Source organism: Chiloscyllium plagiosum, chromosome 20 (assembly GCF_004010195.1).
Source record: "Chiloscyllium plagiosum isolate BGI_BamShark_2017 chromosome 20, ASM401019v2, whole genome shotgun sequence".
Lineage (NCBI taxonomy): Eukaryota > Metazoa > Chordata > Chondrichthyes > Orectolobiformes > Hemiscylliidae > Chiloscyllium > Chiloscyllium plagiosum.
In genome coordinates this window covers 58,951,481-58,976,403 of record NC_057729.1, presented here as the reverse complement: position 1 = coordinate 58,976,403, position 24,923 = coordinate 58,951,481, and the positions used below count along the sequence as shown (strand labels likewise).

General features: G+C 38.6%; 2 protein-coding genes across 5 annotated transcripts in view; both read right to left on the bottom strand.

Annotated features, from left to right (window-relative positions):
- The window catches only part of LOC122560324 (copine-1-like), a 93,671-nt gene extending 68,858 nt beyond the window's left edge, over window positions 1-24,813 (bottom strand). Inside the window, exon 1 of one of the 2 annotated variants that reach the window (XM_043710934.1) lies at window positions 24,698-24,813. The gene's annotated coding sequence lies outside the window, so the exon portion shown is untranslated. Of the gene's footprint in view, window positions 1-23,994; window positions 24,078-24,697 lie in introns of those variants that run through there. The other variant, XM_043710937.1, reaches the window with a different exon arrangement.
- Window positions 1,914-24,821, bottom strand: rbm12 (RNA binding motif protein 12). 3 transcript variants are annotated; one of them, XM_043710930.1, is made up of 3 exons: window positions 24,698-24,821; window positions 9,382-9,467; window positions 1,914-7,848 (listed from the first exon to the last, which is right to left on the bottom strand). In XM_043710930.1, exon 3 carries the CDS (start codon window positions 7,821-7,823, stop codon window positions 5,319-5,321), a length of 2,505 nt encoding a protein of 834 aa, XP_043566865.1. In that variant the 5' UTR covers window positions 7,824-7,848; window positions 9,382-9,467; window positions 24,698-24,821; the 3' UTR covers window positions 1,914-5,318. The 3 variants fall into 3 exon arrangements, with proteins under 3 accessions (XP_043566865.1, XP_043566866.1, XP_043566867.1); XM_043710931.1 differs by lacking the exon at window positions 24,698-24,821 and adding an exon at window positions 23,995-24,079; XM_043710932.1 differs by lacking the exon at window positions 9,382-9,467 and having other exon boundaries at window positions 24,698-24,784.
- Window positions 24,822-24,923: the final 102 nt, after the last annotated feature.

Genomic DNA, 24,923 nt, shown 5'->3' with positions numbered 1-24,923 from the left:
AAGGAGAAAACTGCAGTCTAAAAACTCTTGACACTCACTCAAAAGCTTCCATTAGAGGCACTTCCATGCAAAGTTAGTTATATTTGGACAGTTGGGAGTCACGCTTCTGCTGCTGAAGTTAGAATACCTTTAAGGCAAAGATGTGTTTTCTTTGTGCCTGAATAACAAAGAATGTGAAGCCAACACTCGATTAAAAGGAAAGCATTTCTACTATGAAAATCTAATTTGATTGAGAACAAATATTGCTTAGGTGTAGTGTGATGACAACAATGGACCAGCAAACTATCTAATAGAACAAGAACACTGATGATGTTTTACTTGCAGAGTCAAAAATAAGTTTAAAAAAGTTACAATCAAAATATTTCAACTGAGCCCAAACTACTAAGCATTTTATAGGGCATTTGGGCTTTTGGAATACATAACAGCAATGTAAATTGGTTTTCTGCAATGATAGCTCTGGAAATCTTATGTCAAAGTAGAATGGAAAGTCTGCACAACCAGAAAACTTGCTTTCAAGATATCTTGGTATGTTGACAACACAAAGTCGAGCGGAATAGATTGGCCACACCATCCTACCATCTTTGGAAATTAAACATTGCACCAAACAAGAGGTGTGTGTGTCATGAGCTCTTCCTTCTGGCTGAAGTAAACATAATTTAAGGCAAGGTAAAAACAATGACTGCAGATGCTGGAAACCAGATTTTGGATTAGTGGTGCTGGAAGAGCACAGCAGTTCAGGCAGCATCCGAAGAATTTAAGGTAAGCCTCAAACTAGTTCTTTCTCCGAGTGTTTGAATTCTTAGTACGAAGATTATAAACATATGATCTGACAGGGCAAATTTGGTAGAGGCAACACCAAGAAAGATACTTGAAGTCGAGGTTGAAATGTTGACATCAGCCTGAAACGAAAACAGGCATGATGACCATTTCCCCAATATCATATTTTGATCAAGAAATGGGAAATTAGCCTAAACCCTATTAATGCCCCTCTGAAATTAGCCTCTAAAGAGGTACATAGGAGAATTGTGTGTAATTTTGGTCACTTGTGTATCACACTTAAGTTATATAACTGAATTCAATAAGACCAGTAAGTGTAAAATGGCACCTAATATGGTCATGTGTTTCCAGACAATAGTGTCCAAATTGTTCTTCGGGATACAGGGAGTCTACAACTCCAACTGTCTAGCCTATAAAATTTCACAACAGCTGATTTTTTTATGTCCTTCCATGCAGCCTAACAAGCCATTCAGTTGTAATGATTTCTAAAAGACTCAACTGCAACTAAAGCTGTGCAAATAAAATGCAACCTTGCAAGTGTCACAACAGAGAACAAATCAGAAGATATCTGCACACCAAAACATAAATTAATCCACCAGTGGATTTATTCAACCACTTTGTTCCTTTCCAAACAGGCATCAACCTACCTTTTCCAAGTTGTTATCACGGCAGTGACTTTACAAGTTTGATCTCTGCACTTAATCATCAAATGGAGGCAGCAGAATCTGCAGATTGTAGCCAGGTAAAAATCAAAGATCTCAACCATGATGGCATCAACTATGTGTCATGTGATTGAAAAGGAGCATCATGCAGATACATCCACTCCTCAGCAGCTTTCTTCACACAAATATTTCAGTCTGTACATTAACTTGGTACATTTCTGCAGACACCTGACTTTCAATGAGTTACTGCTTGAGAATCAAAAATGTATTATTTTGCACCACCACTGAATAGAAGTATTTGCAAAGGTGGGTCACCAATCAAAAGCATAAGTCAATAATCAGATGGCCCAAAATGTAAGTGGCGAGTTTCCTCTGCCCAAATAAAGAAATGGCTTTGCAAGGTCACCCCTCTCAAATAATGTTCGCTAAAGCACCCAACTGTGATTTAAACCATTTGCGCAACACAACCAAAAATTCAAATACCATGAGCCTTTATTTCATGACATTCCAACTATGGACATTTGAGAATATTAAGAAAATCATTAGAGCCAATGCAAGATCATTTGGAAAATAACCAGTTTTACAAAATCATCCCAGTTTCTAAAACAGAGATGCCTTTCTGTGCCAAAGTTAACAGTTAAATTGAATGAACACAAGATGAAAAATACAGAAAAATGCAGTTGTATTCAAAATTGATGCCTGTTCTGCAGATTATCAACATCAGAACATTAGCTGCAAAGCACTACACTTACCACTATACAAGCAATGCATTTTTTTGAAGTTGTACCTACAATATGTTCCACAAATATAAATGCATAGCACCACCGACAAATGAATGTTAACAATGAAGCCAAACTGTACTTTGTGCACAGAAGGTCCACTGATTCTTTGGAAAAGACCGCATATTGCAAATTGTATATGCAATGTGATCAGCATAATGTTGAGCTTTAACACACCAGTGTCCTTAAAGCAATGTCAAAATGGCAATGAGTTAGCAAAGTAAATTAGACACAAGCAATTTTGACAAGTCAGACAATGAGTTACACTTGCCATTTTATGTATGCGGTTTAAGGGTCGTGCAAGAGCAACAGAACAAAACACTCTAGTTCCAAGTATGCACAATTTTTCTGAAGATTGAAAATAAATTGAGTATATACCACAAAGACAAGCCAGACAAAAATCTCATTCTCTTGAGACAGGAAATAATTATTCTTAAAAAAAAAACTAATTGGAGGAAAAGTATCTAATAGTCTCCTGCAGTTAAAGTCAAATCTAACCCAACAATCATTAGAGTTTTTCTTTTGAATCACTACCTCTTTTTGCAGGAAGTGGGAAAAAGCAAAATGGGCTTTGTTCTGCTTTAGGAAGCAGCAAACATTATAAAGGTTCTTGTTTGGCAGGGGGTGGGGGAATGAGATGCTGCCAAAGGGACCTTGTAAAGAGGGAAATTTTATATTTAGAGAATTTCACTTTGATCCCCAACTGTGATGTGATTCTCAATTCCTTGAAGAACTAAAGTAGAAGGATTTTTAATATGGAATTTCACTGTTGCAGCTGCTCATTGAAAATACTGTTGCATATAAGTTTTCTTCTGAAATGAGGTAAATTTCAAATATAGATGATCAATGAGGAAAATCAGACAGGTAACTGTGGTCCTCTCATCCATTTAAGTCAGTATTGGACAACTTTGTTACCAACAAGCCATCAGATTCAGATATCAGATATACTAAAATGTTCTTTATGTTGCACAAACATTGGAAAAACAAAAGAAAGCCACCAAATTTGCCATTTGTCTGGCCATTTCTCTTTTAAAAGCAATACAAGGTTTTATATCTAAACCTACAAGAGCTGTTTCCTTTATTCATCACGGAATGCATTTTATTGACAAAAAACTGAAGATAACGGCGTATGTACAACGTGTTCTTTTACATCATGGTTCAGTTCAACATTTTTCCTACTGATCTCACCAAATAGATGTAAATGCAAAATTTATCAGTCTGCAAATTACAAAGGCGATCTTCAAATGCAACTGTACCAGTACAAAGATGCTTAATATGTTGCAACAGCAGAAATCCAGGTCACACAAAGAACAATGCAGTTCTTACAATGCTACTTACAAGTAGTTTATGGGGACTTCTCACATTAGCTCACTGAGCAGACTTCAATCTAGTTTTGAGTTGAATTTGGTTCATGGGTCAATCAGCAAGAATGGAGAGTCACATTGCCACTCAATATTACCGTCAATTTCATTACAATATTGGCTACTTTTGAAACCCATTTTGTGTGGGAGCTGAATCTGTGCTCTTGTGAATTAAGACCAATCTGTTCCAAATCCCGCCCTACTGCATCAAACATTAAATTCTACTGGTACAGTACATTGTGGGATTGAAAACCCAAAACTGAAAGTCAGAGATGGAATATCCCAAGATGCACTGGGAGCAGTTACAGATGCTCAGTGAACCAATAAAAGTCCTTTCTCACTATACAATGTAGTGTTGCATACGTTTCAGATCTCCTCAACATCATTGCAAAAACACATCAAAAATTCAAATAAGCAATACGCATTGTCTTTTTAGTTAAAAAAACAGCATCACACTTTTACTGATTCATTTTGTATCTTTTACAAAAAAACTTACGGATATGATACAGTAGGATTATTGAGGCTTGGGTCATTAACAAGGCTGTACAATATTTCCCAAAACAGGGCACTCTCTATCCAGCATACATTTGCTTACAAATACATTTCAAAATGCTAGTTACTCTAAATCTCGACTAGCACTGCATGCTGGCATGAATACAATGAGCATTTCCCAGTGCCAGAAAGGAATACAGTTGCAGCTTGCATTTAAAAAAAAAACACTGTTACAAGAATTCATTCGATCTTTGAATGGGTTTACAAGGATTTTTTGTACACCTTTACAAACCAGCAAATAACAAAATTTTAGAAAAGTATAATGCAGAAATTATACTAAGTGCATCAGCGTTAAAAGTCTTGCATTAGCCAAATTCTACAGCAAGAAACTGGCAGCCTGTAGTGGTTAAAAAAAAGAAAAGAGTTCCTCCGAACTGATTTCACCACCCTTGCAGCATTAATGTGAACAGTGTGGGTACTAGCAGAACAAATAGATAACTAGCACACAAATGAGCTCCATAAACAGTATGATATCAAGCCTTGGGTCACACAATAGCACAAGTTCAAATTGAACACGGAAGTGAAACAACTTAACCTGCAATATGCTGTGTTATATACAGAGATTGGAGAGAATGGCTACTCTCAAACTCAAAAGTTTTGAAAAGAAAATACCATGCCCAGAACAAAGGGTCAACATGCACATTAAGAACTGAGTTTTCAACTTACTTGTACCCTAGTTCCTACTATTTTCACTGTGTCTAATGGCAGCTGACAATGAAACCCAAGTGCACAAAATACTATAATTTACATCAATGTCCAACCTAGGTTTAGCTCTCAGTTTTAACTTGCAAGGTTAATTATCTGCCAAAGTTGCCAAGGACAGAGCTTCTATCCACTTAACATTCAGGGTGCCAAAACTTAAAATGATTGCATTGAACAAAGAATCATGGCTACATTAGCATCTAATATGCATCTGTGCATAGTCTGGTTGCCTAAGTATGAGGAAGCTAACAGTTTCATGGATCTACACAAAACATCCATTTCTGCTAGGTCTACACTATCAGTGGCGCATTTACAATTTCCACTGGACATCTAAATATTTTCATCAGATTCCAAATAATGGGGGTCAAAGAGTCAGTTGCAAACACTTGCAAGTTTCAGGCCAGAAGTTCAGATAACCTCCATATTAAATAACTAAGCTTATGGGAAGCCTACACAAAGCTACAACCTTGATTTAGAATTTGGAGTTATCCCAAGACAAGTTTCACTTTCCTGGATCCCATTGGTCTATCACTCAGGTCAACGACAGCTGACATTGCTTCATTGCAGGATTCAAAAGCAACCATTGCTTCACCTGTAGGCATGCCTTGCTCGTTGAATTGCAAGCACACAGAGTCGGGAATCACACGATAGCCATAAAAGAAATCCAAAATTTCATCCACAGATACTTTGAAGGGCAAATTTTGCACTTTAACCACTGTTGGGCTTTTGGTAGTTAAAGGACCACTTGCAACCCTTGGCTCAACACCTGCTCCTGGAAAACTAGTGACACTGCTGCTTCCAAATACAGGCCCTCCTGTTGGGCCATCACCGATACTAACACTGACCCCTGATCCAGGACTCGGCCCTGGTCCAAACATGTTAGTCGATCCACTAAAGCTACTAACAGGGTTGAATGGTGGTACAGGGCCATTAAGATTGCTTGAACTGACACTTGGTGAGAAAATGCTGTCACCTCCAACACAGGGGAGGAAAGGAGGATCAAGGCTCCCTTGGTTTGGATTCTTCTGGCTCTTGGTTTGAAATGGTGGATTTGTTTCCATTTCTTGCTTTTGTTCAAGAGTAATCAGTTGAAGAAATGCATTACGTCCATTTAGCTTCTTGCGATGCAGTCGCTCAGCCTTCTGTGCCTCCTCTTCATTTAGAAACTGTACAAGGGCCTGCCCAAGCCCTTGGCCATTAGAGTCAACAAGAATCTGGACACCATTTTCTGCTAGTCCAATACCTTCCAAAAACTGGAACACATCGCTTTTGGTTACATTATAAGGGATATTCCATATATGACCACATATTTTTGGTGAACTAGACACTTCCTCAGTTTTCACTGTTACTTCTCTCTTCTGCTCATTTTGCACAAAGTTGTGTGCTCGCTTCTGAATATTTTCTAGCTTCTCCAACATCGCTTTTTTAGTAATTGGATGAACCTGGATGAAGCGACTGCCCATGTACTGTTTGTGGCGACATAAAGCTGCCTGGTAATCAGTGTGAGTTTTAAATTCTACAAAGCCTTCACCTGTTGCTCTTCCACTTGGTCCATATACTATGTAGATGCTATCCTCTATGAGTTCCAGTTTATTGAAGAATTCCATGATGTGCTTATTTTCAGCCTCATATGGCAAGCCTTTCAAATAAACGCAGAACTCCTTATCATGAGGGGAGCGCGATCGTGATCGTTCACGTTTGCTTGGAGATTCAGACCGAGATGTATGAAATGGAGGTAGGCTCTGTCCATAATGCCCAATGGAAGGTGGGGGGCCCATGCTTTTGGGTGTACTAAAGCCAACAGTAGTACTGAGCCACTGCCTCTCTGTTGCAGGGAATACATTAGCAAATCTCTGGCCCATCATCATTTTTCCATGTCGCTTCAGAGCCTCAAATGTATCCGAGGAACTATAAAACTTCACCATTGCATCTCTGCTATTGCGACCTGGATGATCTTTCATCATGTGCACTGCTTCAATTCGGAGTCCATGAAAAAATTCCCTTACATCTGATTCCATCGCAGTATATGGCATCCCATAGATATGGGCATACACATCATCAGACTTAATTGGTGGTGGCCCTTTGTTAATTGAACTATGGGAATTCATGGGGTGCAGTGGATTTAATGAACCTAGAGGACCCATGTACATGGAACTTACACTATTACTGATGCCTAATGTAGACCCAGAACCATTCATTCCACTGGGCCCAGAGCTTCCTAGAGGAAGAGTACTACCTGCATTGATGGGCATGGGTGGTAAGCTTGGTATTGGAGGTATAGGTGGCATGGGAGGAATTGGAGCGAGAGGTGCTATAGGAGGAAGGGGAGGCACTGGTGGCAGGATACCAATTGGAGGAATTGAAGGCATAGGTGGCAGTGATGGCATTGTAGGTAAAGGAGGAAGTGGTGGTAAAGGTGGTACGGAGTTTATTGTATTCAGTGGTGGCATAGTGCTGGCTATAGTTGAACCCATGGTAAACCCAGGGCTGCTAAAAGTGGGATTGAGGCTCGAGGGTGTACTTCCCATGCTGGCAGCAGAAAAGGTGGGCACATTTTTATTCCCTACGCTCTCATGTAACGAGGAGGTTGTAGTGACCATAGTGGGAGTGTTTAAGTTAGGCATAGTTGTAGGTAAATTACCCCTTGCAGTAATACTAGTATTACTAGTTGGACCTGGTCTACTTGAGCCGACTGGTGGCATATCCACATTACCAGTTTCAAAACGCCTACGACTCAGCTCAATCATATTTTGCATTTCAGTTTTACTACTGAGTAGGAGTGATACTTTGGATCCTTTAATTGTACCCCCACCACGCATCATACCAAGCCGTGCATCTTCATCTGTGGAGAAAACGATGAAAGCCTCACCAAGTTCACCACCTACAATATGCACACCACCATCAGGAATGGTTAATCCAGAGAAGAAGTGGCGGATATCCATGGTCCCCGCCACAATGGGGAGACCCTGCAAGCGGATGACCACGGCCATGCTGAGCACAATCAATAACAACCACCTGCAGACGAGAAAGGCACGAACTACGTCAGACTTGTTAGAACAAAACCAGCCTAACCAGAAATGTAAAAATGTACTTAGCATACAATATAAGCCATCACAGGAAAACCAACTTCTTGCAGATATTGTACCAGTTTTAAGACAGGATTTTAAATCAACATTGCATGAATAAGTCCAACTTGCATAATACTAATTGCTCAGCAATTAAGAAACCACAACAGTAAGATACTTCCTTTTACCACTACAAATTGCATTTATTACAAAATAATAACAGACCAATACGAGCTTTACCAAAGAAAATACATCACTAAGCCACATAAGGAGACATTAGGACAGATAACCAAAAGCTTGGTTGGTCAATTACTAGATTTTAAAGAGTGAGAAATGAAAGAGGCTTTGCTCAGGAAGGAACATGCAGACTACAGAATCTAGAAGCTGAACAGTCAGCTACCAAAGATGGGACAGTAAGAAACCTGAATTAGAGGGGTCAGTGAGTGATGGATTAATTACATGTAGGAGGTGGTGGTATCAAAGCAATTTGACATGGTGAAGAATTTTTAAAATTGAGTTATTGCCAGACCCAGATTCAACATAAGTCAGCAAGCACAGGGGTCATGATTTACAGTTGGGGAGCAACAGTCATGTCTAGAGGTAACAAAGGCACAAATGGAGTTTCCAGCTGATATCTGATGCAGGTTGTGGAAGCAGGCAGGCAGTCAGATGGGGAGAGGAATGGTCTAGTTCAGTCTTAGACAGCTGCATGGGAAGGGTTTTGTAGTGCTGTTCAAAGACAAGTGTTCAGAAAATCAGTACTATTAAGTGGAGTGAAGCTATGCTTGTCCAATACTGATTGTTCAACAAGCAGAAGGACAAGTCAGAGTGGAAAGATGATGCGGTCTAGCCAGTGTTTTTAGCATGCAAATCAAATCTGACATTTCTGGCATATGTTTCTTTGAATGTCAAACCTTCTTACAGATACATTGCAATTTACAATATTGAATGTGAATGCAAAAACAAGTAAACTACAATTCAGATTTCAAATCTATCTCAGCTTGTAAAGCATACCAGAATTTGCAACAGTCAGACTACTACAGTAAGCAAACTCAAGTTTAGTTGATACACAACTCTTCTGGGTTTGTTTCTGTGCTCATTCCATGCTAATAGCCAATTCTGCAAATTTTGAACATAGGACACATGGCTTTGCAAACTTAACACTTCTGAATAACAATGTTGCAGATCAAACATTAAAATTCAATGCCAATAAAGAGCACTGCAGACAGAATTTACAGCTGAAAACAGAGTCATGTGTCTGAATTTTTAAAAAATCTTCAAACAAAATAGCCAATAAACTGGAGTCTGACATATTTAAATCATGTTAATCTACCAAACCTCAAGGTAAATGCCCTTTTACTAAATACCAATTAAAATTGTAAATCTCAATGTTTCAGCTCAAAATTTTAATGCAACTAAGTTGGAGCCTGCATCAATTTTAAAATTCTATATCTAAAACAACCTGTACAGAAGAGAATCTTACCTGTAACCAAAACAGTGGCGTTTCCCTTAAGCAGCTGAGGACACCAGCCAATCCTGTTGTCAACCAATTTAAACCAACTTTACAGACTGCAGAAAGAATAAACGGGATGACAAATCAATGTCTGCAATACGCAAAGTAATCAGCCTGTTGGCGTGTACATGAATGTCACCACGTAAGACCACATCTTGTGGAATCAGTTCAAGCTGAACATTTCAGAATTCCTCAACTTTCCATGTTATGCAACATTAACCATCAAATCTCCCCTAGCGAAATATAAAGGGAGACTATGAATTCAAGGCAATAATCAAGTCTCTATAGCCAACTGAGGGGGGGAAGCAACACAGGAAATAGGAGGCTACTCAGCAAAAGAGAATTCCCTGGATTCTTTTCATGGAAACTTGTGAAAAGATTTTTCCGAAGTTCAATCTTCAATGCAGTACAACTCCATGGATGCCTGGGACCTTCCTTTTTCTTACTCAAGTAGCCATACTAGCATAATTCTAGACCAGAGAGGTCAGAAAAGTTAGCAAACCTTGCTGACACAGCCAAACACAAACCCACTATGGCCTAATGCACACAACCTCCAGAGATTAATGGACAACAGCCAAGTTCTTGCTATTACAAGAACTGCTGCTTACTATCCCAAGAGTAGCACCCTTCTATTGCACTCATTAAGATAAGCTCTGAAGAATAGGGATTAATTCTGGGACTTCACTGGTCTGTATGGTTCAGCTATTTCACACTGAGCTACAACAATTTGGAACAATACACACTTCCTAATTTGAAGCAATGAGGTTTGGCATTTGAATTTGGTAGATGACAGATAACTTTGGATTTAATAACTGTTGTATAACTATATTATGTTCATGAAGATTTTAAATTAGAAGACTTGTGACATTGTCCACAGCAACGAGGTGAGGGACGATGTATTCTACCAAAGAAAAGTTCAGGCTTTCTACAATGTATGACCATTACCTATTTAGAAACATCATTGACCAGTATCTAATACAAGCAATCTATTTGCAATTTGTTACCATACCAAGAGAAACTTCCACAAATACTCCACAGTTTAACAAGCTAAGAGATTTTTAAACTACAAATCTTCACCTGTATAAATTTACCTTAAAAACAAAAAAAAAATGCTTGCAATCTGACTCCAAAATTTCTGAAATTCACTGGCCAGGGTTGGGAGAAATTGTATGCTATTAACAATCATTTGATTTACAATGTAAATGTTCAGGTATATCATTAGGTTTGTCAATTTTTAGAGTAACATGGTTCATGAAAAATATTGTGGTAAAAGGCAATTTAGCTTCATGATGTAAATAGTTTAGAAGTCATGCATTAAAATTGACTTGAGAATTCCTGTATTATGCTGAATTATTCCACAAGAAGCTAATTGCTCAAAAGCATTTACCCAATGTGTAAAAATTGCCCCGAATATAAAAGACCATAATAGGGAATGAACAGTTAACTGGGGTGACTTTGATAAGGATTAGGTTTAGGACTGATAATATAAGACAACAATCTCATTAAAGCAATAGCTGTAGTTATGAAACTTGAATTACAGTCATCATCTGAACCCAGAGTTTAGACTCACCATAGTACTTTGAAAAAAAATGTCTGTTACAAAGCTCTTGGCTGACTGGTAATATTATTACCAATAGCTAGTGTTGCTTCAGGTTGAGAATGTGTTTAGGGATTTGCCGTGAGGAATAGAAATTGTGAAAAACTGTGTGTGTTTCAGTGAGAATCCATATCATCAGAAGTAACAATTAGAAATTTAAACTTTTGCTAAATATAATGTGATTATGTGGGTAGATGCAATATGTTCTTTGCAGAGCACCTTTTGGACTACCCTTTTGTTTAACCAGTAAATATAAAGAAACAAAATGGACAATCGCTATTTGAAATAGGATTGAGATAGACAAAACAATCATGAAGTTGATGGCAAGTCATTTAACGTGTGACTCAGTTAAGAGAACAAGAATCAGACAAAAGACCTTAGATTCCATCTTACCTTTGCCCCTACACTCATATCCTGACTAATGTTAACTAAAATTTGTACAAGATACAGTGACATGCTCTTAAAGATCATTCTAGAGGTGCACACAAGGCTTTCTGTCAGTGGCAGCATGTGGTAGAGTTAACAAGCCCGAGCAAGAGATTCAAAAATTTCATTGGTCCAGGCTCCTACACATCCTCAATGGCTGTGGAAAAACATTCAATGCAACCTAGGAAGTGAAATTTTACTTCACAGTAGTGAGGGAAACCAAGTTAACACTGAGTCCAGTATGATTTGTTCATAATGAATTTGAAACATGAATTCAACTTGTTTCTCCACAGATGCTGCCAGACCTGCTGTGTTTTTCCAGCACTTTGAGTTTGTTTCAGATTTGGAGTACCAGTAGTACTTGGCTTCTATATGCCTAGAACTTCAATGTACAGTACAAAACTACAGTACGATGTATGAAGATTTTTAACTACCTCCCCTATTTTAATGATACAAAACTATTTTCCTAACATTACCAAATCCCGTCTAGTTTGTTCTACTGTCATAATTCCATACATTAAACAAATAAGCCTAAAATAGAGAACATTGGTCTTAAAAAAATGATGCTTAGATAAATGCTTTTCATGCTCAATGTTGTTAGAACACGAATGCATTATTAAAGTGAGTTTGAAGCTAAGTCAGTAATAGTTGTTGTGTGTGCTTTCAAGAGTGTGTGGGAACTGTATTGGAAATAGTCCCAAAGTGCAGCAGAAACTGAAATGATAAACTGACTGGCTTCTTTCCATGTATGCCCTTCAGTGATTAAAACAGGGATCACTGAAGTTTCTTTTAAAAGGAATTCCGATCAGATGTGACACTGCCAAACCCTGAATAAAGTTTCTATCCTGTACACAAAGTAACTTCCATTTAACCAAGAACACGGGCATGGCAATTCCACTTCCTTCATCAGTCATCCTGGAGGCAGAAGGGAACCTGCCAATTTAGCATCAATTCTGCCACCTTGAAAAGATAACTTTAATTAAATTTTTTACAAAGCAGTGGAATCTGAGAAAATTAAAAGTCTGAATTTTAACCTGTATACCCAATTTGATTTTTATCACCCAAGTTCTAGAAATGAAAAAAGTTATAAGAACAGGAACAGTGCGAACACCTCAAAAGACCAACCTATGTTGGTAAAAGAAAATGATAACATTTTCTTCAGTAATTAACAATTATTTATATGTGAAGAAATAATATCTTGTTGATTCCATAGTGTTAAGTACTGGATGTTCTAAAGGGGAAGCACCATAACCCCATAAATTAATGATTTTATGCCATTCTTTTGTCACTTATTAAACACGGAATACCAATTTTTGTGGTTAAAGACGTTTTTCAAAAAACTGCTAGATTAAGTAGTTAATAACTGTATAAGGACTAAGTTAACTTTGCTCCAGCATACTACACAAAATTGTAAACTCTTGCCAATTTTTTTTTATTGTAATAGTATACTAAGTGCAGCCAGGTTTCCTTAGGTTACTACAACTATACCAAGAATTTCAGCAATGTAAAAAAAAATGAAAAAAATCATCCATGCACCATCAATTGTGTGAAGCACCTACAGATTCTACTACAGATTTGACTTTCCAAACATGGCTGTATCCAGAAAACAGGTACAAGGTGCAAAACCTTGGAGGACATATACACATTACAAGGACAAATCAAGGCAACTGCTTATTAAAGTCAGTCACATCAATGCAATTTACCCTGTAGGGCTCTACCATCATTGCACTAACCAGAATGACAATACATTTCCTTGTGAACCAAATCCAACTACACAAAATACTCCTCCTTATGCAAACATCCACTGCATCAGTCAGCACAGCCAGACTGGCCAATCCATTAGTAGGCCTGTCATAGAGCACATGCATTTACTCCAAATTTGTAGCTGTTGCACTTTAATGTGGTTATTTACATTCAATGTACAATGAAACAAAATTACTGCTTCTTGCTCAAGTGCAGATCTGGCCATTTAACCAGCTTAAGATTTCCACCCCATTAAAAACAAGTGTAATAAAGGCGATACTAGACCTGCTGAACATCTCCAGCATTTATATTTTGTCTCTGATTTTTTTTCTTTCAGTTCTCATTTCAATGCATTATTCCAGATTATCTCTGGATTTAGCAAAACTGAGCCAACAGGCATACCAAATATTGCTTCATGTGAAGGCTGTGGAAAACCAAAATGCAATTATAGTGAACATCCCAGTGTGCATTAGAGCGGATTACAAAAATTAAAAGCATAATCAATTACTAGTGTAAATGCAGGAAACAGAACAGCCAACTCACACAACAAGATCTCACAAACAGCAATTACTAATCTTGACTCAGACAAAAGTGGTACCCATCATGTCATGGCTGACACCAGTACTTCAATCCTGGCAGAGGGTGGCTAATAAACATCAACAAGAATGTAACTCCACCTCACACAGGGAAGATTTACACCAACTGTTTACAGAAACATTTGAGAGAGACTGACTCTCCCATCAAGTTGAGCACAGCAAGGCCACAAGGAAGTAAGGTGAAAATTAAAATGTGTCACTCAACAAATGCCAATACACATACATAGCAATCAGCAAAATCAATGTGGTCCATCAAGTCTCCTTTGTTCAGGACAGGCAACAGAATCATTGCCTAAGAAACAGGAAAAGCAAGTGATGTAGCCCAGCTAAATGTCAAACAGACCATTATGGTAACAAAACACAAATTAATCTGAACACCAGTTCACTGGTATTTACCATCTCTCTGCCACAAACAAAACCAGAAGCATGCAAGGCGAGGAATCATCCATAGCCTTTACTCAGCTGAATTGCAGTGCCAGTTATGAAAGCAGTGAACAAAGATAATGGCAATTAGCTCAATTCACAACAAAGTGCACAATTATACTTAGAGGAAGGATTAAGAAACATTTGCATATTTAAACTCTGTAAATCACCATTCTGTTCCAAAATACCTTGCTATACAACACAAATTCAACACAAACAAAATGAGAAAACAGAATAGGAACTTTTCCCAGAATGACGAGACAAAATAACCACCTTTGAAAAGTTCTAAACCACAATCAAATTCTAACAGCATCATCATTTATTGTGAAGCAAGATTTTCCAACCAGAAGAAACTGATTAAAAATTCTGAATACAACATGCACCAGCAACAAATTGTAGAGACAAACTAAATCTTCACGTAAGCAACTCGAAAAGAGCATTTTTAACTGCAGACTTAAAATAAGCTTTACACAATTTTAAATTGGATTCAGTTAAAGACACCTTCTTCAATGAATACACATTCAAAAATCTTTACAAAAGCCCTTGTTAAAAATTCAATACCTTGAACAATTAAGCATACCTTTGCAGAATTACCACAAAATTAACATATTTATAATCCAGGAGATCTGCCGTACTAAATAGTTTGAGTTCTCAAATACACTTATCTGAAATGATAAGAATACCACCACAACTTATTCATTTTCTCAAAACTGCAGAGACTGCACCACCACTGTTCAAAGAAAGCAGGATCTTGCAATTTTACCACCAGCATTTTAAGTAGAATTAAACTCCATAAATGCCACAAAACTTTAGTTCATTAAATCAGCTTGTATTGTTTGATACATCATTCCAAAACAAAACCAAAGTGATCAAAGTTTATAAATTCCAAGCTCAAATAAAATTCTGCTGCAAATACTACTTGACCTAAAAAAATAAAACGGACCTGCCAAATCATTAGCTTCAATCAAAAGGTTGACTCATTTTAGATCAATTCCATTATTCAAGACAACTGATGCATTATTTGTTCCACAACAAAGCAATATAAACAATTGCTAGCACCCATTTGCTGCAAATTTCCACTCCACCTTTATCAATTCCTTATAAAATATAATAAACATAAATATGCATTTCATTCCAAAACGGACAGACACCACCACTTTCAATCATTTAGAGATTTATTTAACACTGTGCTCGAGACCACCAGAAGCCTCAAATTACTTCACAGGCAATAAATTGTAGCAGTCACTATTGTAATATGGTACATACAGAAAGCCAAATCCTTTGAAAGCCACAATTAACAAACCAAATTCACACACAAACAATCCAGAAGCTTCACAATTTGAAAAATAAATCTACAGATTTAAAACTCAAGTCTCATACAGATTCTGAATGTTTCTCAGTACAAGCTACTGAACAGAATACTGTAAAAATCAACCTATTGCTTAGGAATGCCACAATGACCTTGAAAACATTAAGTATGTACATCCCACCAGAAAACAGATGATCTGTCCTTTTCAGATCTGAAACAGATATGAAGACCATTCCAATATCAACAAAGCAAACAACACTACCTAACAAAAAGGAAACAATCAGAATCAGTCCTGAAAACAAACATCAACTTGAAATGTAACAGTTCAAATTTAGTTCACATTTTCATATCCTTTGTGTAGGAGGAAAAATTGATTTTCTTTGCTGTATATTCAAAATCATCCTCATGATGGAAGATTTCAATGCCATCATTAAAACAGTCCAAGATCACCTTTAAAGCTACTTATATCTCAAAAAGAAAATGCACTGCACTTGAAAAGTGAGCTTTAATCAGTTAGAGACATGGAATCAGACAGCATAGAAATAGACGCTTAAGTCTTGAGTCGTCCATATTGACCAAGTTTTCCAAACTAAACTAGAACCATTTATTTGCATTTGGCCCACATCCCTAGGTGAGAAGGCAGGTAGTGAGGATGACAAAGTTAAATCATTTTGGTCAAATGAAATAAAAAACAGGGCTCTTCAGATACAGAAGCCTAATAGTCTCAAACTTAATCCAAAGTCTGTGCTGACTTCAATTAAAAAAGGCTGAAGGATTCCAAAAGTAACCAGAAGAATTGGAGGATTGGAGGGAATGGAAAGACACCAAAGACAGCTGGGCGAGGGAACAAAAAGCTGCATCAATTGATATCCAATGGACCTTTTAAGGGGTAAAGTTGCCACAGCAGTGACGTGACCTACACTGACCAGCAACTGAGATTAGTTTTGATCACAGGATGCGGTTCTTTTGGGCGAAGCATGTATGGGCAATAATTGCATGCAAAGGTGGTGATACAAAGGAATGAGTTACCGTGCAATTTCAAAAATCAGTTAGAGTCAACTACATTTGTTTGGGATTGAAATTCTATATCATAAGAACAGAAGGACACCCCTTGATCCTGCCCAGCCACTGAATAGGATCATGGTGATCCGACATTCCCCACATGCACTTTCGTGTTCTTTCCCCATAACCTTGGATTCCTGACTGTTCAAGAATCTCTTTCAGCCTTAACTTAATGCAAGGACTATACTGGGAAGCACAGTGGCATAGTAGTTAGCACCAAGGAACAAGGTTTGATTCCAGCCTGGGTGACTGTATGGAGTTTGCATGGTTTCTGCCAGGTACTCTACTTTCCTTCCAAAAGACAAAGATGCGCTAATTTGGTGGATTGGCCATGCTAAACTGTTGAATAGTGTCCAGGGAAATGCAGGCTAGGGGAGTTAGCCATGTAAATTCAGGATTATTGGGATAGGGCAGTGGGCTAAGTCTGGGAGAGATACTCTTCAGAGGGTTAGTGTAGACTCAATAGGACAAATGGCTTCTAACCGCACTGTAGGGATTCTCTGCTCCAAGGCAAGGAGTCCAAAGACTCTAAAAAACCTTTCAAGAGAAGAAATTCCTCCTCATCTCAGTCTTAAATTGGCACCCTTAACACTTAGACTATGCCCTCTGGTTGTAGATCCATGAAGGGAAACATTCTATCAGTATTTAGCCTTCCAGAAACCAATATGTTTTAGTGAGACCACCTTTTATCCTTCTAAACTCCATTGAATACTTTGTACGCAAGACAATTTTTCCATCATCCTACAGAACCTTCCAATGAAATGACATCTCTTCTAAAAAAAGGGGACCAAAACTGCCCCCATAATAACAGAATGGCTACAGCACAGTGGTCATTTAATATCAGTTTGGCCTGCTTTATTCTCTTAGGTAGTAGATAGTCTGAATCACTGTCTGCATTAAAAAAAGTCGTCACCTTTGACTCACTGATATTTATAGCAGAGTAGGACACCATTCAGCCCACCACATCCATTCTCAAAGATCTGACAATATTAATCCCTTTTTCCAGTTCTTGCCCTGTAGTCCCAGAGGCTACGGCAATGGCAATAAATTTCTAAATATGTTTACATGTTAAAAGAGTTTGTCTCAACTACTCCTTCAGGCAGAGTTCCAGACTCTAACACCTTCAGGGTAAAAAAAGTCTCAACTCTCCCTTAGCTCTTACTCCTCATCTGAAATCTATGCTCCCTGGTTACTGACCCCTCTACTAAAAGTGTCTTCTTATTCCACCTATGCTCCACTATCAGATCCCCTTTGAATCTTCACCATTCCAAATAAAAGAACCCCAGCCTGCCAATATTTCCTCAACATAGGCTGTCGAGCTGAAGCAGCATTCTGGTAAATCTCCTCTGTCACTGTCTAGGGCAAACTTATTTCTTGCTATAACGTGGTGACTAGAATTGCATGCAGGATTTGAGTTGAGGCCTATTTAACATTTTACACAGAAATAAAACAAAGCACTGGACCTTAGTTCCAAAGAAGTCATAGGGCACAAAACTATAACTCCTTCTCTGCCAGACCTGCTCAGTTTTCTCCAGCATTTTCTGTTTTTATTTTAGATCTCCAGCATCCACAATATTTTGCTTTTATTTCAGTGTTTTATACACCCAGCACAACCTTCCTAATTTTGATTATTTTTCATTATTTTAGTTCTATTCCACTGTCTAGATCCCCTCATGATTTTGAACACTTCTTTCAAACGTTCTCAAAGAACAACCCCAGATTCTCCAATCTATATGCTCCTTTCACATTGCCAGCTAGGCTATTTTAGCAAGCATCCTACTATGGGCTCCAGTTCTCCCCCTGCCGTGTATTTTCAGTGTCCCTACTTTTCGGTTATCTCCTTGAGGTTTTTTTTTTAGGGTAAATAATTTTGTAAGGACCAAACTAGAGAAAAACTGCTTCCATCAGTAGAAAAGTCACTGATCTTGGGCTAAGTTTTAGGAATTCTTAGCAGCAGGAAGGGGAATGGAGAAATACCCTCATGCAGAGGGTGGTAGGATCTGGAATTCTGCTCAAAAATATGATAGATGCAGACATCCTTATCATACATAAACTCTTGGTGTCAGAACTTATAGGGCTGTGAAGCAAAAGCTAGAAGGTAAGGTTAGGATGTTGCATGGTCTGGAGGGAAGGTCTTATGAGGAAAGGCTGAGAGACTTGATCTGTTCTCATTGGAAAGAATGCGGCTAAGAGGAGATTTAATAGAGACATACAAGATGATCAGAGGATTAGATAGGGTAGACAGTGAAAGTCTTTTGCCTAGGGTGGTGACGTCAGTTTGTATGACAGCTACAAATTGAGGGCTGATAGATTTAAGACAGATGTCAGAGGCAGGTTCTTTACTCAGAGTGTGGTCAGGGCATGGGATGCCCTGCCTGCCAATGTAGTTAGCTCAGCCATATTAGGGACACAAACAATCCTTGGATAAGCACATAGATGATGGTGGAATAGTGTAGGGGGATGGACTCAGATTAGTTCACAGGCCAGTGGAACATCAGGGGCCAAAAGGCTGTTCTGTACTGTTTTGTTCTATGTTAAACTGACTAGCATTTGTAACCAACACAGAGACAATGGTCCAACTGGCTACCTCCTGTGTCATAATCTTTGTTTTCTTTCTACACAAAGAAAATCTCTAATCCCTGGAAGCATTATCAGAAACTTTTTGAGCATTGCTGCATCCCTGCTAAAGCTTATTCAAGTAAACCAAATATAATGTGGTGCATTGACTAAATTAGGTTGATGCACTTCAGGTTTATGTTGGCATCAGATCAGATTTCACCCATGGGGAAAATAATTTCTTTCAAGGAGTGATAACAGAGGAAAAAAATTAATTTTTAAGCAAATTGCAAAGCAATAACTCTTTTTAGGAGATTATATAACATACACTTTAAATATTAAAAGCCAAAACTTTGCATCAAAAACAAATAAAGCACACAGTATCCCTTACCAGTCAGAACTTAAAAACTAGTAGGACTTTCAGTCCAAATCGTACTGCACATACCTCATCTATCTTTTAGAGCCACTTGCCAGCAAGTTAGAAAGCAGAATTGGGACCAAAATAATTCATGCGATCAGGATTAAATGCCTAAAAAAAAGGCTGAACAGGCAAAGTTTAACAATACGGTTGACATCAGAATTCTAATCAAATCTCAAATCATTCTATTCAATTTATCATTTAGAACATTAACAAAGTTTAAAATTTAAATGTGTGCTACTGATATTTCTCCTGGTGTAAAACTAGAAAACTTATCAAGTAAAAGCAACTCATCACTTATTTTACTCCTAAACAGAACTACATGCATCTGCTTTTAATAAGAACCTTGTTGTATGGTTCAGCAAACCAGAAATTATAGTTTGGTGGGTGGAGGCTTAGAAAATTGCAACATAACTTTTAGCGAACAGATTCATCACAGTCAGATTTCACAATATATTCACCTGCATGCAACATCATGCAACTGCCCCTGAAATAACATTATTAATACAGAAATGCAGATCCCACAACTGACCAGCCTACTGACACTGACATGGAGAGTGGCCATTGAGGCATCTAGATTAGATTAGATTACATTACATTACAGTATGGAAACAGGCCCTTCGGCCCAACAAGTCCACACTGACTCTCCGAAGCGCAACCCACCCATACCCCTACATTTACCCCTATACCTAACACTACGGGCAATTTAGGATGGCCAATTCACCTGACCTGCACATCTTTGGACTGTGGGAGGAAACCGGAGCACCCGGAGGAAACCCACGCAGACACGGGGAGAATGTGCAAACTCCACAGAGTCAATCGCCTGAGGTGGGAATTGAACCCGGGTCTCTGGCGCTGCGAGGCAGCAGTGCTAGCCACTGTGCCACCGTGCCGCCCACTATAAAAACCATGGAGATGCATTTCAACCAGGTGTATTCAAGAAGCAAGGAGAAAACAAAACTGAAAAGGGATCACTTGCAAGCAGACTCCCTCCACACTGCTGCAGTCATGTGGAGGTGCCGGTGTTGGAATGGGGTGGACAAGGTCAGAAGTCACCACACCAGGTTACAGTCAACATGTTTATTTGAAATCACAAGTGTTTGGAGTACTGCCCCATTGTCAGGTGAAGTGAAGAGAAGCAGATAGGTACAGAATGTATTAGCAGAAAGATCAAAAGATCGTACAAATTGTATGATGGAATGGTGCAAACAACAGGTCTCAAGACTATGGACATTCCTCCTGATAACTATATTTACTTTCAAACCACAGGGAGGCCAAAACTTTACTTTAATATTAAATCACACCATTGCCTGAACATTCATTTTAAGAAAAGAACTGTGGATGCTGGAGATATGAATCAAACTCAGAAATGAGGAACCTATTATCCGAAGGACACTGGCAGGGAGTACTTCGTTCAGTTAACCAAATTCTGGATAATTGAATGTCGGATTAAAGTTTAGCCAAGCATTGGGATCTTGCAATCTTGCCAAACAATCCAATATTCGGACAATCACTGTTCCTATGTAATTGTTTTGATTCAGCTTATTTTAATGTCCTATTTAAAATTTATCCATAGACACAAAAGGTGTTTGTCAAAACAAATTCCTTAGTAACCACAATGCCACCAATGGAATAGGTGGTCCATGATAACCCATTAAAACAGTTCTTAAAGTTGTAAAATAAACAAAAGGATTGTACCAATAGCATTTCTTTTGGAGACAAATGTGTTTAGGTCTTCTATTATGTCGCTCATCCTCACCGTACCTAACTTGTTTGCCCTGCAAATTAATACTTAGTTCTAAAGCACAATATTTTGGTTGACTTTGCTAAATTTTGAAACTGACACTGGAATCCAGAAGACCAGTATTTAACGTAAAATGCAGAAATATTCAACAAATTTCATGTTAGACGCCCCACCCATTTTCAAATTTCAGTGAATTCAATTTAAGAGTTAATTCTGGATTCATAACCACCAAAAATTTGATTGAGATTGGTCTACTCAGCATGTTGAACATTAGTGAAAAGATGATAATTCTATTGATATGCTTAAGACAAAACTGTGCTTTAGATAAAAAGATTGTGCTTTAGGCTGTTTTACCACGTTTAAAATTTATAATTTAAAATAGCTTCTAAAGCTGCAAAAGGAAAATATAACACAGCCTGACTCCATACCATACTTCATTAAGGCCCTCAGAGATCAACACACAATGCAAGACTAAAGTCTCCAAACTCCTGGTGCTTATCAGCATAGGAATTTCAGCACAAGGCATCATTCAGCCCAGCATACCTGCGCCAGTTCCACTTTGGAACTAACACCTCTAAACAATGGCTTTGCTCTCTGTACCTTTTGCTCAGATGTTTATCTAATACTATTTTCAGAGACTGATCAACTGTATTTCAGCAGATCTCCACTAGTATGAAAACTTTCCAAATTCACTTAACTGTGTGCATGAGACACAGATGGGGAGAACGAGAAAGGAATGAAGGAGGGAATAAAGTTACACAAGATTTGAACACTTCCTTTTAAATTGAAACTTCTAAAAATCTGAAGATTCTCAGGATAGTCAAGATAAGAAAAAAAACAAGATCAAGCTGTCATGAGGTTTTAAACTGATAGTACATTTCAACCACGTAGGTCAGCAAGTGGCAAAATCTTAGTGGGCAGTTGGGACAGTGGTTGTTGAATACACAGTCTCAGAAAGGAGTCAGTCAAATTGCCCTGCCAATCTTGACATCAGACTTGTTGAATCGATGGTCATCCAATCGAAGCAAGAGAAGTCAATTCGTGCCTTGAAACTTTAACCAAAAGGGCTAAGAAAGAGGAACAGCAAATTGTTTGGTCCTTCAAGCCTTCTCCACCATTCAGTAGCATCATGGCTGAGTTAGTAAGTAGACACAAGAAAATTGGTAGAGTAAATAAAGTGATACATTAGGATCTCTAAAAAGAGCTTTTGCAACAGTGTAAAATTAATCTTTTCTACAATTACGATCAGGGAATTTTAATATTTTCAGTTTAAAATATTTCTAAAACTCTTGATCGCTGAAATTTACTTTACTTTTCAGTAGTGGCATCTCAATTTTTTTCCCCCCCACAAAATGTTTAAAAGTCCTCATTACTCCAATTTGAAATTTCAGCCAATATACAGTTTAGGATTTTAGGTAGTTAACTTAGTGACAAAAGTGAGCTTATTAAAAGTATCCAATCATGTTGGTATGCACCAACCAGAATTTACCAGATGCTAATCGATTGTTATTTAAAAGCATTGGAGGTTATGCATATTTATGTTGGGAGACAGAACATTAAGTGTTCAGAATTAAAAGGAAGATACTGTACTTGGCCACGCCAATTAAAAAACAACACCAAATGAAAAATGGCAAAGTTGATTCAAAATTAACTAACATCCCAAATGAACACTCAAGTACCATGGCTACAAAATAAAGCTAAATTATTAGAGGCTCATCCTCTAGTTGCAGTCTCTAGGCTGGGATATACCTGTTTGGTGAACATCACAAACAATTGTGCCAGCAACAACGGATGATCTTCACAAAATATTTCCACATCATACACCCAAGTTCAAAATAAACAAACTCTGTAGTAGTGCAAATGCTGTCAGCTCTGTTCTAATTTTCAGGAGTGTTGTACTTGAACGGGTTTCAGATGATGTTTACAAAAAGAGTCACTACCGTACTTCAGCATTTATAGTATGATGCATTAGATTCATATCACTAACTAAAAGCCAAACCATCACAGCTTTTATGCATTAACATTTAGTTAACAAAAGCACCAAGCACATGTTAGAAAACCTGGCAAGTACCAAAACCTAATGCCTCAATCTAATGCCTCAATTATTAGATTGAATGTGCACAAGAACAGGGTTACAAATGTGTTCATAAATAAATTTAATTTGTGCTTAACATAATATGCAACTGAGTAACACTATCAGAATAGACACTAGACACAACTAAATAGCACTTGGTCAAAACTGCTTCAGGGACAAGAGATGTGACAAATTACACAATCTAACAAGGTTTTACAACAAGCAACACAAACAAACCAGATCTGGCTGACATCCATTTTACAGCAAGGCCCTAAATAAAGAAAATAAAATGTTAAAAATGCAAATAGTATACAAATCAATACTAAAAAAATCAAAAGATCACAGGTCCAACCAGCCTGACATGAACAAGGTTAATGCGCATAAACACCCTACCGTTTCAAGAATATTTTCCTTCTGCTCAAACTTCATTCTTTTTACTTTATGATTCTAAAAAAAACAATCCAATTTGTTCCACACAGACCCATTTAGCAAAAAGAAATTCTGATCAGCAAGCCATGGACCAACACATGCAGATCATCAGACGGGATTCATTACATGAGGTTGCACTTTGAGAGTAAGTATCCTTTACAACTTTTAAAAACGTGCAGTATCCACAAAATGAAACCAGTAAATACCTGCAGAATATTTGAGACAAAATCTGGATCTTGAACAGTTTAGAAAAAACAAGGCCAATGTTTTAATTTGCCTTCAGGATTAAACAGTATGTGGTTGGTTCTGAAATCCTCCTTTCGATTTTAGACAGAAATACCACTTGCTTTTAAATATTACAATTGAGCCCAAGAGGTATGTACTGAGTGATTTGAGCTGTGTGCCCGAGCTCTAGGAAGAATCCTCCCCACAACTACCCCCTTGCCCCCACTTCGACCCTGGGTGTGGAAGGTAGAGACCCACATCTCTCCCCCGGTCCGGGCTCTGGGAGGACTCGTCGCCCACTCCCCAACTCCGCATTCCTTCGACGGTCCCTCTTGCTGCGCATGCACACTCTTTGTCCCGCTCCCGCCCCCCGCACACGCACAAAGCGCTGCATCGCCCTCACACAAGCCACCGAAGATTCAGACTCAATTCAACTAAAACCCATTCACTGTAATAATCCAACCAGCAGTGAGCAGAGGGAGACCGAAGGGAGGTGGCGGGGGGGGCTGGCGGAGAGGCCTACCCGGGCGCACTCCCGCGGGAGGCCTAGTTGCTCGGTCCGCCGAAAGGCCCGAGCTCGGAGTTACAGAGAGAGGGAGAGAAACAGCGGCATTTACTGACAGACAACACAACTCATTCCCGGCCCCGCACGGCCGCAGGAAGCCGAGTCAGCGATGCCCTTACCGGTGACACGGGATCTAAAGGATTAACTAGGGGTGGGCCTGAGGGTTTAAGCGAGCGGACGCCCTGCTGCTCTCCCGCTCCCGCTCGTTTCCTCACTCAGCCTCAACAACATGGCGGCGAGGAGGCAACCCCGCCCCCATCGTTTGCGTGTGACGTCGACCGTCTCCGCCCCCAAGCCGACTGTAAACAACGTCATCGAGGTAGACCCTGCCCCTTAGGATGTGGG

What these genes read in the sequence shown, in the direction of transcription:
- rbm12 (XM_043710930.1), bottom strand. Translation starts at nt 7,823, where the DNA reads ATGGCCGTGGTCATCCGCTTGCAGGGTCTCCCCATTGTGGCGGGGACC.